Source organism: Sorex araneus, chromosome 6 (genome assembly GCF_027595985.1).
Source record: "Sorex araneus isolate mSorAra2 chromosome 6, mSorAra2.pri, whole genome shotgun sequence".
In the NCBI taxonomy this organism is placed as follows: domain Eukaryota; kingdom Metazoa; phylum Chordata; class Mammalia; order Eulipotyphla; family Soricidae; genus Sorex; species Sorex araneus.
The window spans coordinates 86,022,737-86,040,364 of NC_073307.1; the positions used below are offsets into that span (position 1 = coordinate 86,022,737).

General features: G+C 51.6%; 1 protein-coding gene across 1 annotated transcript in view; it reads left to right on the forward strand.

Moving 5' to 3' along the window:
* The first annotated feature begins 11,613 nt into the window (after positions 1–11,613).
* The window catches only part of TIGAR (TP53 induced glycolysis regulatory phosphatase), a 28,519-nt gene continuing 22,504 nt past the window's right edge, over positions 11,614–17,628 (forward strand). Inside the window, exon 1 of the mRNA XM_055142071.1 lies at positions 11,614–11,762. Coding sequence (XP_054998046.1) covers positions 11,731–11,762 — 32 coding nt within the window. The 5' untranslated portion in view covers positions 11,614–11,730. The remainder of the gene's footprint in view (positions 11,763–17,628) is intronic.

Genomic DNA, 17,628 nt, shown 5'->3' on the forward strand with positions numbered 1-17,628 from the left:
TAGAGCCGTTTCTTAATCCTTTGAGGTCACCCACCCAAAAAACGCTCTGTCCCCCTGTGCAGGCTGGGTGAGTGACGGGTTTTCGGATGCTGGTCACCAGCAGTTAGTCCTTTTGGCTGGGGACGAGCAGCTTCGGAAAGGGCTCAGACCTTCCTAGGGGGCACCTCTGGGTCCTGGAGGCAGGGCGGGTGTGGGACTGTGGGCTGTGATCGATGATCCCTGGATTCGGTCCCCTCTGTTCTTCCGGGGGGCAGGCCACAACTGTCGTTGGTTGACGTGCAGAAAGGCAGGTAATAAGGGGACAGGGTGGGAGCCCTTGAACCCATCTCCAGGTTCCCCTACTTCCTGCTGGACCTCCCTTCCTCAGCCCAGGCCCTTACCCAGGAGCCAGGGACAGCTGCCCACGGCCACCCCATCACTACAATCATGTGTCTAGAAACATGTGTCAGCATGGCTGTGACAGTCCTGGGAAGCTGCTTCCCGGTTTCCGCCTGGCCTGCCTCTGTTTTGCAGGAGTCTGGGTGGGACTGGCCTTTAGGGAAACCCCACTGAAGCCAAATCCTGTCCAGAGAACCCCACGTCATAGGTCAGGGCCCTAAGAAAGTCCCGCTTGGTCCCCACCCGTATTCATTGTTCTCGGGACCAGCAGGGAGTACCTTTGGGGGAGTCGGCTGGACGTCTAGGTGAGGGGGTTCCCCCGCCTCTAGTGGCCTCTCCAAACCCTCCTGGGGGGTCTCTTCTCCAAGATCTGGCCCCTCCCTCCCTCCCTTCCCAGCACGGTGTGGTGGTTGCCACCCTGGTAGGAACACACCAGCAACGCTGCCTCTTCCACGGGCACCAGTGAGAGCCGGAAGCGCAAGGCTGGGATGAGAAAACACACGTGCCCCACTCCACAGGGCTGGGGGATGGTCCACCTCACGGCCCCGGTTCCTGCTCTCGGAAACATCGTCTACAACCGAATGCTCCAACTTCACCAGGGAGTTCCCTTTTCTGGACCCAGAAGTTGGTGATGGGACAAAGGCCTGGGCGTCTTGACGGTCTCCTTTTGGGGGGCTCCGAGTATTTGGGTGGGACTGGCGTTTAGGGAAACCCCACTGAAGCCAAGCCCCGTCCAGAGAACCCCACATCATAGGTCGGGGCCCTAAGAAGGTCCCGAGTACTCAATGGGGCTTCTAATGACTTACCAGGTGTGGGGGACTTAGATTTTTATTCCATGGAATGTCGAAATCATACTTTCTGGCGTGGATGGAGGTGTCCTGCCCGTCTCCATCTCTGTCACGAAGCAGATATTAAAACCGAACATGGCATTGAATGATATTTTTACCCCCCTGCTTATCCAAATAGTAAGAGCTGCATCAGCCAGGGGTGTGGCTCAAGCGGTAGAGCACGCCGGAGACCCTTGGCTTGATCCTGGCACTGCCCTTCCGGCTACCCAGCCTTCGGGGAAAGCCCTGACATACAGACACACAAGTGTCTGCCCTAACCATGTAGCTGAGTGGTAAAGCGCTTGTCTGGTGTGAGGCCGTGGCTTCAAGTATCAGAGCTGCAGAAAAACAAGGGCATGAGGTTCAGCCTATCCAAAAAGGCTGTCTGTAGCCTCTGTGTGTGTGTGTGTGTGTGTGTGAAGGCTGTCTGTAGCCTGTGTGTGTGTGTGTGTGTGTGTGTGAAGGCTGTCTGTAGCCTCTGTGTGTGTGTGTGTGAAGGCTGTCTGTAGCCTCTGTGTGTGTGTGTGAGTGGGGGGCACCGAATGATGTATGTATGTGTTTGTGTGTGTATGTGTGTTTGTGTTTGTGTGGTGCCTAATGAAATCCAGCCCCATGGGCAGGCTGGGAGGGTGGGGGTGGGGGTGGGGGGAGGGAAACTGGGGACATTGGTGGTGGGAAATGTGCACTGGTGAAGGGACGGGTGTTGGAACACTGGATGGTTGACACCCAATCAGGGACAACTTTGTAACTGTGTATCTCACCATGATTCAATTAAAAAAAAAGTTCAAAAGAGGAGTCCCCCCGCCCCCCCATCACTACCACCATTTTAAGACTCCCGAAGGCTGCAGAAGGGCTAAGTGTGGGTTGCGGCCAAGTTCAGAAGTTACCTCATTGTTTGTTAATTTGTTTGAGGAGTCAAAACCCATGAGAAGGTAAATGGGATGTTTAGAATGTTCAAAAGTTACAAATCCCCAGGCTACGGTTCCGTCATCACTTCCTCCAAAGTTGTTTTTATTATTCTTATTATTACTTTGGGGAGGGGAGAGGGGTGGAGGGCGCGGCAGCAGGGATAGCTCAGGGGTCCCTGGCGCAGGCTTTGCAAATGCCTTTGATCCCTGGCCCTGCACAGTTTCTTGAATCTCCCTACCAAGGAAGCCTTGGCTCTATCCCCTCCCCCTGCTGGCCCAGACCATTGAACCATCCAGCTGAATACCAAAACCATCTGAATCCAGTTCTGCCGAGAGTTACACAGTGCTTCAGGTGAGCCTCAGAATCCAAGGGACTTGTTACACACTCACTTTGCCGCTAAATGAATCGAACCACAAGGAGGCTTTCCAATCAAGGTGTGTGGACGGGAGGCTGACAGCCCTTTGTCAAGATCAGATCCCTGTAGATGGACCATCAGCTTCCTTGGCTTTGCAGAGGGGAGTTTGTGTCACATCTGGTCGTGCCGGGGATTGAACCCCGGTAGGTATGTGGAAAGTGCCCTACCTGCTGTACAATTTATCTGAGCCCAGACTGTCAGCTTTTTTAAAAAAATTTTTTCTTTTTGGGCCACACCAGCAATGCAGAGGGGTTACTCCTGGCTCTGCACTCAGGAATTACTCCTGGTGGTGCTCGGGGGACCCTATCGGATGCTGGGAATCGAACCCGGGTCAGCCACGTGCAAGCAAGGCCCTACCCGCTGTGCTATCGCTCCAGCCCCTCAGACTGTCAGCTTTAAGGAAGGCAAAGTCCTTAAAAAAAAAAAAAAAAAGCAGGGGCCGGAGCGATAGCACAGCGGGTAGGGCGTTTGCCTTGCACGAGGCCGACCCGGGTTCGATCCCCGGCATCCCATATGGTCCCCCAAGCACCACCAGGAGTAATTCCTGAATGCAGAGCCAGGAGTAACCCCTGAGCATCGCTGGGTGTGACCCAAAAAGCAAAAAAAAAAGCAGCCTTTTCTTGTTCAACAGCACTTCTCCGGGCTTCCCTCAGCAAATAGGGAATGTTCCAGACACATTTCAAAATCGGTTGTCCCAGTGCTTTCTCACCCCGAACTCACAGCTGGGGCAGGTCCCTATGGGACTGTGGAATCTCATTTTGACGGAAGAGCCCCATCGCTTGGAAGAACCTTCTGTTCACCTCTTATCCAAGCTGGTACAGTCAGTTCTGGAACCTGTCGGTGCCTTCTCGGTAGGTGAGTGGAATGGGGGGGCCTTGGTGTTGAGGTTTTCCGGTTCAAGCCTGGAGAGCTGTATAGTATTCCATTGATTTATCCTTTTAGTGGCTCTCTGCAAATCAAAGAGGTTTTACAGAAGGTTTTCTCTGATCCTACACTTCCTACTGCCTCATTTGCCTCATACCTTAAAACTTCGACTGGCCCTAAGGCCCTAAACCAGGATGCTGGGGGTCCATGTCCTTGTATAGAACTGCCTTGGTACTCTGGGAAAATCAAGACACTTCACCTTCTTGATCATCACTCCCCACCCCCATGCCTGCTGTCCGTGGGAGCACAGCTTCCTGGGTCACTCATGTACAGATGACACACCCATTGGCACAAAAAGGAGTGATGGAAGGCTACTGTGGTGAGAGCACATAAGGAGAGTTAAACTTCAGTGAGATTTGGGCCCAGCACCCAGCACCCTCCGTCACGGGCTGGCTGGATTCCACGGCCGCTGCTTGTTCTTTTATAAGGGCCTGAGAGATAATCCCGCTGGTAAGGTGCTGGCCTTGCACATGGCTTGAGCCAGTTTCCGAGTTCTGCCAGGAGTGATCCCTGAGCACAGAGCCAGGAGTAAGCTCTGAGCACCCAGGCGTGGCCCTGAAACCAAAATAAAAACGACATAAAATAAAAAGAGCCCTCCTGGAACTATTAGAGGGACTAGACGAGACAGGCTGGTCAAGTGCCTCCTCCCTAGAAAAGTTTCAAGATCAGACCCTCTAGGGAGACACAAATATACTGAATATAACCTTCTGTGGACTCTTTTGAAAATTGCTCTCCCCACAGATGTTCATTTTCTCCCAGGGCAGGAGTGGAAGGGGAGGGGCTCTCCTGTGGATCCTGATGGAGGACCCTCTTCCTTGACTCCATGTAGCAGAACCACAGCATGTATGGGCGGAGACCAGCTCTGGAAGAACAGGCTTGAGGCAGGGATGCTGCAAGAATTAAGAAGAGAGACAGAGGGGGCTGGAGCGACAGTACAGAGGGAAGGGCACTTGCCTTGCATGTAGTTGGTCAGGGTTCGATCCCAGGCACCCGGTAGGGTCCCCCTAACACTGCCAGGAGCAGTTCCTGAATGATAAAGATTCAGGAGTAACACCTGCGCATGGCCAGGTGTGACCCAAACACCAAACATAATGAAACGGGCTGGAGCGATGGCACAGTGGGTAGGGCGTTTGCCTTGCATGCGGCCAACCCGGGTTCAAATCCCAGCATCCCATATGGTCCCCTGAGCACAGCCAGGGGTAATTCCTGAGTGCAGAGCCAGGAGTAACCCCTGTGCATCGCCAGGTGTGACCCAAAAAGCAAAAAAACAAAACAACAAAACCCAAAACCAAAACCAAAAACATAATGAAACAAAAGGAGAGAGAAACAAGAGAGAAGAACCACAGGGTCAGGGGTCTCAGCCTCTTAGACCGAGAGCCTCCACTATTATCTGCCTGCAATCGTCATTGCTCAGACCAGGAATCATCAGAAGAACAACTCTCTTGGGTCAAATGCCTATCTTCATCTCTCCGGGTTAGACTTTTACACATCCCAGGGCCTTAGTATATTGGGACCGTTATATTTGTAAGAGACTTTCTCAAAGGGGAAGATTCTTCCAGAAGAGAGAGCACAGATAGAGCAGTTACAGAGCCCCGCCAGGAAAGCATTCTCCCTTGGGCCCCAGCATTCTGGGTTAGAGTCCCATAAACTACCCATCCCGTCCGTCTCTGTTCTCTCTGTCTGTCTCTGTTCTCTCTGTCTGTCTCTGTTCTCTCTCTGTCTGTCTCTGCTCTCTCTCTCTCTCTATTTCTCTCACTCTCTTTCTCTCTCACACACACACATCCCCCGATGAGGGGAGAGGGTCATTCTGTGGATCCCGATGAATCCTTGACACCCATGGCGGCAGTACCATAAGAATTTACCTCTCTTGGGCTGGAGCGATAGCACCGACCCGGGTTTGATTCCCAGCATCCCATATAGTCCCCCGAGCACTTCCAGGAGTAATTTCTGAGTGCAGAGCCAGGAGTAACCCTTGAGCATCGCCGGGTGTGACCCAAAAAGCAAAAAGCAAAAAAAAAAAAGAATAGAATTTATCTCTCTTGTTCACTTCCTCTTCCCAACCGCAGTTGGGCTCGAAGGAGTTTCTGTCCCCCCCACCCCCCTACTTGGTGACAGGCAGGAAGGCAAGGCATGAAAAGGGATTAGTGGCCGCAGGGCTCCAAATCCAGGGGAGCGCCCCTGCAGCACGGCAGGCGGGAGAGCATCTTTCAGCCCTCCGTCCGTGGCAAAGCCTTTCGAGTGGCAGATCTGATCGGGGAGAGGCGGCAATAATGGGGACCACTGGGTGACAGATGTCAGATGTCGGCGGAGTTGCTGCCAAAACAAATCTCCCTCCACCTTCGGGCATGAAGCGGGTGGAGGGCGGGGGCCCAGTCCCGCGGGCAGCCCCTGCCTGCTCTCTTGGATCGTCGGCCACATTATTATTTCTCAGTCACCGGACAAAGCAGATGGTTTGCCGTGTATCCGCGACGTCCTGTTGGCTGGGAAATTCTGTTCTGCCGTCAGGGTGCAGCATGTAATCTCTTCTGACAGTGGGTGGTGCAGGGCAGTCCCTGCCAGGAAAAGAATCCAGGGCTTGCTTTCATTAAATTTGCATCACTCTCTACGAATGCCAACTTGAACGCCACAGAAGGAGAAGCGCAAAGGAGTGGGGGGAGAGCAAGAACGCTGGGACAAGTGCGACATCACAGTTCGGTGTTGGGGGGGGGGCGGGAGGCTCAAGACTCGCTCCCTCCTCGTTGCTGGCTGGCATCGGCCCTGTCTGTTTCCTTTTCCTCGAACTTTCCCATTTCCTCTCTCTATTCTGGTGAGGCAGAACGAGCTTTAGCTTAGAATTATCAAGTGTCCTGATCAGGCAAGCCGAACTCATACCAAGACACGCATCAGCCAATATTTCCTGTAAAACGTTCCGTCTTGGGACTCAATTAAATAATCACAACAATATGTCCCTTTGCCTTAGCATGTGGGGGCTCCACATACATGAACAATATACACACATGTGTTGTTCTCTGCTGGCCTGTCCCTGGATGAGTTTCTCTGTGCAGGACATCTTTTTTTTTCAGTTTTTTTTAAATTTATTTTATTCTTTAGTTAGTGAGTCACCATGAGGGTACAGATAAAGATTCACACATTTTCAAGCTTGTTTTTCCCTCATACAATGTTCGCAAACACATCCCTCCACCAGTGCCCATTCTCCACCACCAGTAAACCCAGTATCCCTCCCACCCCCCAATCCCATCTCCCCCCCACCCCACCCTGCCTCTGTGGCAGGGCATTCCCTTTTGATCTCTCTCTCCAATTGGGTGTTGTGGTTATCTGTGCAGGACATCTTGCTTGATTGTATGTGTATTTTTTCTGAGAGCAAATTCTTTTTTTTTTTTTTTTGCTTTTTGGGTCACACCCAGCGATGCTCAGGGGTTACTCCTGGCTTTGCACTCAGGAATTACTCCTGGCTGTGCTTGGGGGACCATATGGGATGACGGGGATCGAACCCGGGTCGGCCACGTGCAAGGCAAATGCCCTACCGGCTGTGCTATCGCTCCGGCCCATGAGAGCAAATTCTTAATAGAACAGTGCCAGCATTTTTTTTTTAGCACAAGCATTTTCATTTCTTTATTGGCTGGCTTTTGGGGGGACCATACCCAGCAGTGCTCAGAGGCTATTCCTGATTCTGCTCACAGAAGTGCCCGTTGGCAGTGCTTGGAGACCTTATGCAGTGCCGAGACTTTAGCTGGGGTTATCCACTGCATTGTAGCATGGTAGTACTGTTGTCCCATTGTTCATTGATTTGCTCGAGCGGGCACCAGTCACGTCTCCATTGTGAGACTTGCTACTGTTTTTGGCATATCGAATACGCCATGGGGAGCTTGCCAGGCTCTGCTGTGCAGGTGGGATCCTCTCGGTAGCTTACTGGGCTCTCCAAAAAAGGGACAGAGGAATCAAACTCGGGTCAGCCACGTGCAAGGAAAATGCCCTGCCTGCTGTGCTATCGTTCCACTCCACATGCAAGGTAAATGCAAGGTTCGATTCCTCCGTCCCTTTTTTGGAGAGCCCAGCAAGCTACCGAGAGTATCCCACCCGCACGGCAGAGCCTGGCAAGCTCCCCATGGTGTATTTAATATGCCAAAAACAGTAACAACAAGTCTCATCATGGAGATGTTACTGGTGCTCGCGCGAGCAACTTGATGAACAACAGGATGACAGTGCTACAGTTAAAACAATCATAACCAAACATTCAACTTGAAATTTCAACGACTGGTGAAATGTATAACCTGCAACTTCAGTTCACAAGCAAGCCTGCATTTGATTACATTAGATTTATATGCCCCCTTCCCCCTACCACCATGCTACTGTTGAAAATATTTAAGTACCCAGGGAACTTGACTCCTAACCCACACTCTCCTCTTTTCTGAACCCACATTCCAAACATCTCAGCTACTTCCTCTCTTTCCTCATCTTCAGCGCAGTTTGTAATTAGAGGTTTGTGGGAAAACAAGAGCTTCAGCCCAACATTCAAGGCATAATTGAGCCGATAGAAAATTGTGCTAAATTTGGGGAGGGTCGATGAGAAGACTGTAGAGTTATATGAGCAACGGTGGATAGAGGGTATTGCCATTGGTGGGAAGGCTTAAAAAGGAGTCTTCGGAGGTAAAAATCAGGATTAGGGAGATAGTTTCCTGCCCACATGGGAGAGCCTGGCAAGCTCCGTGTGGCGTATTCATATGCCCAAACCAGTAACAATGATGGGTCTCATTCCCCTGACCCTGAAAGAGCCTCCAATGCGGCACCGTTGGGAAGGATGAGTGAAGAGAGGCTTCTAAAATCTCAGGGCTAGGATAAATGGAGACGGGACTGAGACCGCTCGAGAAATTCGACAATCAATGGGATGATGATGATGATGAAGAAGAAGGAGGAGGAGGAGGAGGAGGAGGAGGAAGAGGAGGAGGAGGAGGAGGAAGAGGAGATAAGGTGCTTGCTTGCCTTTACATGCAGCTGATCTGGTTCAATCCCGGGCACTGTGGCTGTCCCGGGTTCGATTCCTCCACCCCTCTGGGAACACCCGGCAAGCTACAGAGAGTACCTCCCCCACACGGCAGAGCCTGGCAAGCTCCCCGTGGCGTATTCGATATGCCAAAAACAGTAACAAGTCTCACGATGGAGACGTTACTGGTGAACGTAACGTTCACCAGTAATTGATGAACAACGGGATGACAGTGCTACAGTGCAGACAGGTCAATGCATAGAAATGCTTGGCAGGTAAATCATGAAACTGTGAGGGGAGCAGGAAACGAACCATAAAGACCTCTAAAGGCAGAGCCCGTGAGAGAAACATGAATGAGGGATGGGGACCGCCCTAAGCGCCACAGGGAGCAGAGCCTGCCGAGTTCTCATGGTGCCTCTTCACTTTATTTCTTTCTTTTAAAAAAAATTTTATTGAATCACCGTGAGATAGTTACAAGCTTTCATGTTTGGGTTACAATCACACAATGATCAAACACCCATCCCTCCACCAGTGCATGATGATGATGATGATGATGATGATGATGATTGGGCTGGTGCGATAGCACAGCGGGTAGGGCATTTGCTTGCACACGGCCGACCAGGGTTCGATTCCTTTGTCCCTCTTGGAGAGCAGTGCAATACTCACATGCTCCTTCACACAGTCCATGCAGCTCTGTAGGGGAGCAAACACTGGACCCTGGACCTCTCACTCCCATCTCCACCCCAGTACGTACAGATCCATATGGGGTGGGAGAGAGAGTTCATGGGATTTAGGCTCTTGCCTCGCATGCAGCCCACCCTGGTCCCAATCCCCTGGCACTGCGTATAGTCCCCTGAGCGCCACTAGGGGTCACTCCTGAGCTAGGAATAGCTCCTGAGCACCACTAGGTGTTGCCTTCGAACCAAAAACAGAAAGAAGAAAAAAAAAAAACAACACATATTTTTCAGATCTATACCTGTCCCTGAGTAACAATGTGAGAAAAACACATTTCTGCCCTTTTCTTTTCTTCTTTTGTTTTGTTTTGGGCCACACCTGGCAGTGCTCAGGACTTACTCTTAGACCTGCTGCCAGGGTTCACTTCTCATGATGCTTGGGGGACCACATGGTATGCCAGGGATTGAACTGTGCTGTCACTCTGGCCCCAGAGAAGCCTGTTTCTGACCATTGCTCATGGGTTAAGCCACAGACATTCAGGATGGCTTCATTACCTCGGCATACCCTCATTCTGATTACATCATAAGAAATACAAAGCACCAGTTTTCATTAGAAAACAAACAAACAAAAGAAACGAAGGCACAGGACCTGGAGAGATCATGCGTGTAGGCACTTGCCTTGCATGCTGCTGACCTTACCACAATGGTCCCCTAGCAATGAACTTGCCCTGTATCACCCCTGACCCACTATGAACCTAGAAGAATGGCTTGGTTCGAATTCTCATCTCCTGATGAAGCTATCAGAGAACTTGCACCATCCATCCTGGGGTTGTTCTGAGGATCAAAGGTAATCGTGCACATCATCCTGCAAACTCAAGTGTCCCGCACACGGCTTCTTATGTGTTAAATGGAGATTCAAGGTGTAGGAGTGCAAGCCCTGCCCTGCAAAACGTTTTGGTGAGAGGGTTATTCATGTGAGAGGGCTCTGAAGGCAGGAAGGAAGTTACCTTTCCAGGGCATTTTCCATAAACTTCTCTCTGGAAGACTTCATCCCTGCATCTCTTTCAGTAGAGAAAGCAGAATTTAAACCTGCACGACTGTTTTGCTTTACTTTCCTCTGTACCCTCTAACCACTGTCCTAGCAAAAAGGTTTTTAAGCTAATGTCTTGGAGTCCCTTGGGAATCATCCATTGCCTCTAGGGTTGCACCCAAGTTTATAGGTCTACATATTACTATTAAGCTTTCTTTTGACTTTTAAATCAGTACAATGCTTGTTTATTGATCCAGTTTATGAGAAATCCAGAGGGATTAGGATGATCTTTTCTTTTTTGCATCCGGACAAAGAATACAAATGCATTATCAAATGTTAGCATTTATCTTAAAAACAAGTGCAAGGCAAAGTCAGAATAACACTATTATGATTTGCCAGGTTTTTTTTTTTTTTCCAGCTTTTGGGCTACATACAGCGTACTCAAGGTTTACTCCTGGCTATGTGCTCAAGGATCACTCCTGGCAACGCTCAGAGGTGCCAGGGTCAAAGCAAGCCCCTACCCGTTGATTCTGTCCGTTCCAGTAAAACTATTTTAATTACGTTTTATCCTGTATCCTGGCTAGAAACTGTGATCCCATGTTACCAATCACGAAACCCGACGTTCCAGAGGTTAGGTAACACTCTCAAAGCCCTGTAAGGCTGCTAGAGAAAACATTTCTCGGATGCTCTTTAAAAACGTGAAACTACGGAGCTGGGGCTATAGCACAGCGGGGAGGGTGTTTGCCTTGCACTGGCCGACTTGGCTCCGATTCCCAGCATCCCAAATGAGCACCTCCAGGAGTAATTCCTGAGTGCAGAGCCAGGAGTAACCCCTGTGCATAGCCGGGTGTGACCCAAAAAGCAAACAAAACAAAACAAAACAAAAACCAGAAACAAAACACAACAATAACAAAAAACCCGTGAAACTGTTCAGAATCAGTGCAACGGGGAAAGAGAGATTCATTCAACTCCAATCATGATAAGAACCCATGGAGATTGACAGTGCAAAAGGAGAGAACGAAAAAGCACTAGAAGGATTTGAGATCGATCAAAGGTGCGGGGAGCAAGAGGAATTTGGAGCTCAAGGGTGAACTGGCCTGCGGGACAAACGAGATGAATCAGATTCGGCGGTAAAACCTGCGAGATTTCTGTCTGGGCGCTGCACACGGGAGCGGCCAGCCTGGCTGCGTGCCAGCCTGCGATCCCATCACGCCCAAACCCGCGCCGCATCTCCCCGGCGCCGGCAGGATGGAAGCTTGCCCGGGCGAGCTCGCGTCAACTGCGAACTCCGGGAGCCCCGCACGCACCTGCCGCGCGCCAATCACAGGCCCGCGCGCAGGTGACGCACGCCCCACGGAGGTGGGCGCGGCCTTCGGCCTGGCCAATCGCCTCCGAGCCCTCGGCCTCGCGCCACGCTGATTGGCCTGGCTGGGGTGACGTAACAACTCCTTCGGCCTATCGGGGCCGCGCCGGGCCCGGCCGGCGGGGCTGGGCGGAAGTGGTGTGGGCGAGCCCGCAGTGCAGAGACGCGGCGCGCTGGCGCGGTGCAGGGGCCGGAGCTGCCGCTAGTCCTCGCCGGGGCTCCCGAGAAGATGGGGCGCTTTGCTCTGACCGTCATCCGGCAGTGAGTATTGCTGTCTCCCTCTCTCCAGCGAGCGGGGTCCTGGTGGGAGAGGGGACCGCTGAGAGCTGTCACTCGTGCGCTCGTCCCGGCTTGCTGCCGCCGCCGCCGGTCGGCCTTCAGCGGGCTGCTTTCGAGGTCTGTGCTGGGGGCTTGCACCCCCCCGGGCTCTGGGCTCTGAAGGCAGGTCGGAGACGGCAGCCCGGGTTAGAGAGAAGCCCCCTCCTCCCCCGTGGGGTCCCGGGTAGTCGGTGACTCAGGGTTCCGCGTCACTCCGTGCCGAGCTCTACAACCCCGTCTCCGCGTTTCCCAGCCCAGAAATCGCTCCCCTCCAGATTTCAAAAGTTTGCACAGCATCTCATTACAAGCTAGTATTTTTTTTTTAATTTTCTTTCTTTCTTTTTTTTTTTGAGTTGGCAGCCTCTCGCTATTGCTACCCCTTTGCCCCTCCCCGTTGGCCAGGGCTTTCAGCCTCACACGCGGATTATCTAAGATTTATTTCTTTCCTCTATATGTTTCCATGACTGGCAGAGATAATAAAAGGGCCTCCTCCCTACTCTCAGCTTACCACATGGCGCCCTGAACGCTTTTTTTTTTTTATCAGTAGAGAACATGCGGCTAAATACCGATAGTGTCATTGAGTCTCTTGTCATGCTTGCTCTCGGTACTTATTTGTGGGATTTTTTTTAAATAGGAAGTGATTTAATTAAGAGCACAGACTTCTCAGGCTGATAGGTGAAGAATCTGTGCCTCATCTTTATGAGCCTTGGCATGTGGGCTTTGCCCTCCTGACCTCAGTATCCCAGTCTCTAAAGCGAGGCTGATGATAGTACCTAGTCAGTGGGTTGACAGAAGAAAGGTAAAGTTGGGGCAGGTAGCGGAGTGTAAGTATCTTTCTAAGGAGCCAGAGGGGAGCACTCAAATGGCTGGATGGAGCACGTGCTTTTGAGTGGAGAAGCCCCAGGCTCAATCCTCTGGGTGGGTGGGAGGGAAGTATCTGAGAATTTAAAGACTTCGAGGATGAGACTTGGATGGAGCCATAGCTCAGCGGGGAGGGCGTTTGCCTTGCACCTGCACCTGGGTTCGATTCCTCCGTCCCTCTCGGAGAGCCTGGCAAGCTACCGAGAGTATCTCGCCCACACGGCAGAGCCTGGCAAGCTCCCCGTGTCGTATTTGATATGCCAAAAACACTAGTAACAACAAGTCTCACGATGGAGACATTAACTGGTGCCCACTCAAGCAAATCGATGAACCATGGGATGACAGTGCTACAGTGCAGGATGACTCGAATAAGAGTGCAGTTCTCTGTTATGTAGCAGGTAAGCGTTGTGTTGACTCTAGATGCCAGTGGACTGAATTACACAGAGAAAGGCACCGTTTCTTTATGGAGCTCACAGGAAGTGCTAACAGGATGTAACCGCCAGCTTTAGCCGTCAGGTCTTCCTTGAGAATCAGGGCTGGAGGGAGAGGAGCGCAGGGAGGGCATTTGCCTTGCATACCTCTGACCTTGATTCCATCCCCAGCACTCCACAAGGTCTCCTGAGCTGGCAGGAAGAGTCCTGTTGCGTTGACTCAAATTCCATACCTCCCGACCAACTGTCATATGCCCGTGGCTCAGTTTCCTGTAATCTCCAATTGGTCAGATTGTCAGAAATTAATTGCAAAACAGCCTGGCACCTAATGTCTTATTAAGACATCAGCAGGGTCTTATTAAGACATCAGCAGGGATGGACAGAATCCATGTTCAGATAACCACTGTTTGTTAACAGCCTAAACATGCCTCAAGGGGCTGGAGCAATAGCACAGCGGGTAGGGCGTTTGCCTTGCACGCGGCTGACCCAGGTTCGATTCCCAGCATCCCATAGGGTCCCCCGAGCACTGCCAGGAGTAATTCCTGAGTGCATGAGCCAGGAGTAACCCCTGTGCATTGCCAGGTGTGACTCAAAAACCAAAAAAAAGAAAATAAATAAATAAACATACCTCAGAAAGATAGTAGGGAGTTGCTTTCCTTGCATGCAGCCAACTTTGGTTCAATTTCTGGCTCTAAATATGATCCCTCACCTGGAGGTGGATGTGCTAGGAGTGATCCCTGTCCACACAGCCAAGCCTTGAGTAAGCCCTGAGCAACCCCCACACTCCCCCTCCGCATTTCATTATTTAGGACTGATGTAACCCAGATTTCCTACAACTCTTGAGGTTCAGTTTTCATGGCAGACTTTGGAGACTGGGTTAAAACATCCCTAAAATTTATCTACCCCTGGAAGCAAAGACAAACAGACCTCCAGTTCCTGTCCTGCGACTGATTAAATCTGTGAACTTTAAGTAAAGTCATAAAGTGGCCCCCTGGAGCATTCTGTAAAACGCAGAGGAGTGGCTGAGAATCAAAGACTGAACTTGCTGATGACAAGTTTAGTCAATGAGCCCTAACGGGCCAACTTCTGATGATCCTGTTTGTTCGTTGTGTTTTGTGTCTGGCTTTGGGCCACACCTGCCTGTGTTCTGGCATCACTCCCGGGCACCGGATGGGACACCAGAGATCGAATCTGGCTTGGCCAACCCCCTGCAAAGCCAGTACCTGGTGTACTGTTGCTCCGGCCCAAAGCATTGGACACTTTGATTGAACGGTGCTTCTTTGGATCATGCAAGAAAACTTTTTATAAAGCATGAAAAGAAAACCTACACTGGTCCTTTTGGATATGAACACGTCAGTGTGAGCCAGTTTGGGGACAGAGTACCAAAGATACCAAATTCAAGTCTCTTTATATGAAACTAACTTCTCAAGGCCTTGCACACAGCACTGTGAAAACTCCCAGTGTTGCTCAGTTGGTGCTTGTCACCTATGCAATAAGCCCTAATAAGATGTTACTTGTTGGGGCTGGAGTGATAGCACAGCGGGGAGGGCGTTTGTCTTGCACGCGGCCGACCCAGGTTCGATTCCCAGCATCCCATATGGTCCCCTTGAGCACCGACAGGAGTAATTTCTGAGTGCAGAGCCAGGAGGAACCTCTGAGCATTGCCGGGTGTGACCCCAAAAAGCAAAACAAAACAAAGCAAACAAAAACAAAACAAAACTGAAAAAGAAAATCACCCTTGTCTTCCGAGAAATTAATTGGTGTAGAGGAATTGGGCTGAAGTAGTGACTGATTTATCTTAACTTACATTATCCTAATTTACATGATCTATCCTAACTTCCATTATTTACATTTCCATGTCCCGGTCCATCAGATGCTTAGAACACATGCCCCAAATAGCTCCTCGTCCATTTCCCGGTGGCCCCCTGAGGACCCGCAGCTTTGGAAGCCTTAGAAGGGTACGGCTGGGGAGGGAGCTGTAAGTGAAGAAGAGCTTGCCCCGGCCACAGCTGAGCTGTGCAGTCTGCAGGGCCTATAAACAGCCGTCATGAGACTTCCCTCTTGGCCTGCACACTTGGATTCCCGTGGGCTCGGGTGTTCTGTCTTGGAAAGGAGCCGGCTGCAGAGTTTGAAAAGGAGCGGTGCTGGGGCTGGAGCGATAGCACAGCGGGTAGGGCATTTGCCTTGCACGTGGCCGACCCGGGTTCAAATCCCAGCATCCCATATGGTCCCCTGAGCACCGCCAGGAGTCATTCCTGAGTGCAGAGCCAGGAGTAACCCCTGTGCATTGCCGGGTGTGACCCAAAAAAGCGAAAAAGAAAAATAACGAGCAGTGCTGTGCCTGCTCCCTTCTGATGAGAGTCTCCTGACCTTCCCGCCACCTCCTCTCCCTCCACCGGCTCCCCACCCCACGCCCAGCTTGGAGTGAAGTGAAGTAGCTGAATCATAAACCTGTTTTTTTTTTTTTTTCTTTTCTTTTCTGGGTCACACCCGGCGATGCTCAAAGAATTACTCCTGGCTCATGCACTCAGGAATCACTCCTGGCAGTGCTCAGCGGACCCTATGGGATGCTGGGGATTGAACCTGGGTTGCCCACGTGCAAGGCAAACGCCCTCCCCTCTGTGCTATCGCTCCAGCCCCTCATAAACCTGTTTCAGCCCCTTCTCTATATCTCTCCCCAACCGACTTTTAAACAGTGGTTCTAGGATTTTTTTTCCCCCCAAATCTTCTCAGTAGAGCTGATAAGAGCTATCAAACAATATTTGTGAAACGGTCTGGGGGAGAAGATGTTGGGAACAGTTTTTCCCGGACAGTGTTTCTCCATGCTCCCGTCATCCTTCACCCCACATCTGCCTGGACCCAGTTCAAAATGTGTCTGGGCACGTTGGAGAAAAACGTTCCCCAACAGGAAAGAGCGTTCTTTCCAGATGCCTACTCTGTGTTATTGATGACCTTTTTTTGTTTTTTTTTCTTCATTTGGTTTGTTTGCATTTTGGGGGCTACGCCTGGCGGTGCCCAGGGCTTACTCTGGGCTCTGTGCTCAGGGCTCACTCCTGGAAGGGCTTGGGGAGCCCTATGGGGTGCCAGGGAGTGAACTGGCTCAGCCACGTACAAGACAAATGTCCTACCCGGCCGTACTATTGCTTCTGCCCCATCTGTCATGCACATTTGATTTGAAGGTCACAGTGTCCACTCGAATGCAGCGGGTCTCCCCGTTAAAGCTCTACCAGCCTCTTCCTTATTCCCCGCCCCCCACGTCAGCTCCGAATTAAGAGTTGTCTCAGGACAGAATCCCCCAGTCTCTTCCCTCTCAGAGTGGCTGTGGGCGTCCGCCCGCTCTCTCCCTGATCAGCCACATCTCAGTGTGTCCCTGTCCGGTTCCCAGCACCGCGTGGACGCTGGAGCAGATCAGGGGACTGGGGGGACAGCGAGGGCCACTGGAAGGCCCAGCCGGCTCTGCCCCGTGCGGATTCCGTTGAGCTCGAAGATTCTTGGGAAGGAGCAGACAGACCCAGCTAAGGCCTCGCTGCCAGGGCGTGTGGTCATGGTCAGGGACACAGGAAATCCTGCACCCCTTGAAGTTCTTCAGAAACCAGATGCGTCCAGGCAGATCGATGGCTAAAGGCGGGACCTTTCTTCATGGCGCGTGCCTCTTGCACACACGGGAGAGTCCCAGCCACACCGAGCGGCTCCCTACTTGGTCCTTTTCTTCTGGGCCGCATCTGGAGGTGCTCTGGGCTTACGCCGGCTCGGTGCTGAGTGCTCACTCCTGATGGGGCACAGGGGACCACATGCGGCGCCGAGAACCTGACATTCTGGTAGACTGTGAACAGAGCAAGCGCCTTCATCCCTCTCGTCCCCCCGATGAGTTTTGACGGAGCCGCTCCTGGCCTGGTCTGTGGGGACCCTGTAGGCCCGGGGATTGAGCTTGGGCAGGCAGAAGCCTGTGTGCCCCAGCCCTTGGAGTTGTCACTTGGGCCCTTGGATGCCATCTTTTCATTTTTACTTATTTATTTATTTATTTATTTATTTGTTTTTTTTTTTTTTTTTTTTTTAGTTCAAGTACTGTGAGCTACAGTTACAAAGCTGTCATGTTTGAGTTTCGGTCATTGAATGATCGAACACGCATCCCTCCACCAGAGCACACGTGCCACCATCAATGTCCCTGGTATCTTCCCCACTCCCACCCCTTCTCCTCCCTCTGTGGCAGACAGTTTCCTCCCGTACTCTCTCTACTTTGGGGCATTATGGTTTGCAATACAGACACTGAGAGGCCACCATGTTTGGTCCTTTACCTACTGTGAGCACACACCTCCCATCCTGAACAACCCCTCCAACCATCACTGACTCAGTGATCCCTTCTCTGTCCCAGCTGCCTCCTCCCCCAGCTCCTGAGGCAGGCTGCCAACTGTGGGGCAATCTTCCCGGCCCTTGTCTCTACTGTTAGATGCCACCTTGAAGTAGCAATCTTTACCTCCCACTGGATTTGGGGAGGGAGTAAAGGAAGGTCAGCTCAT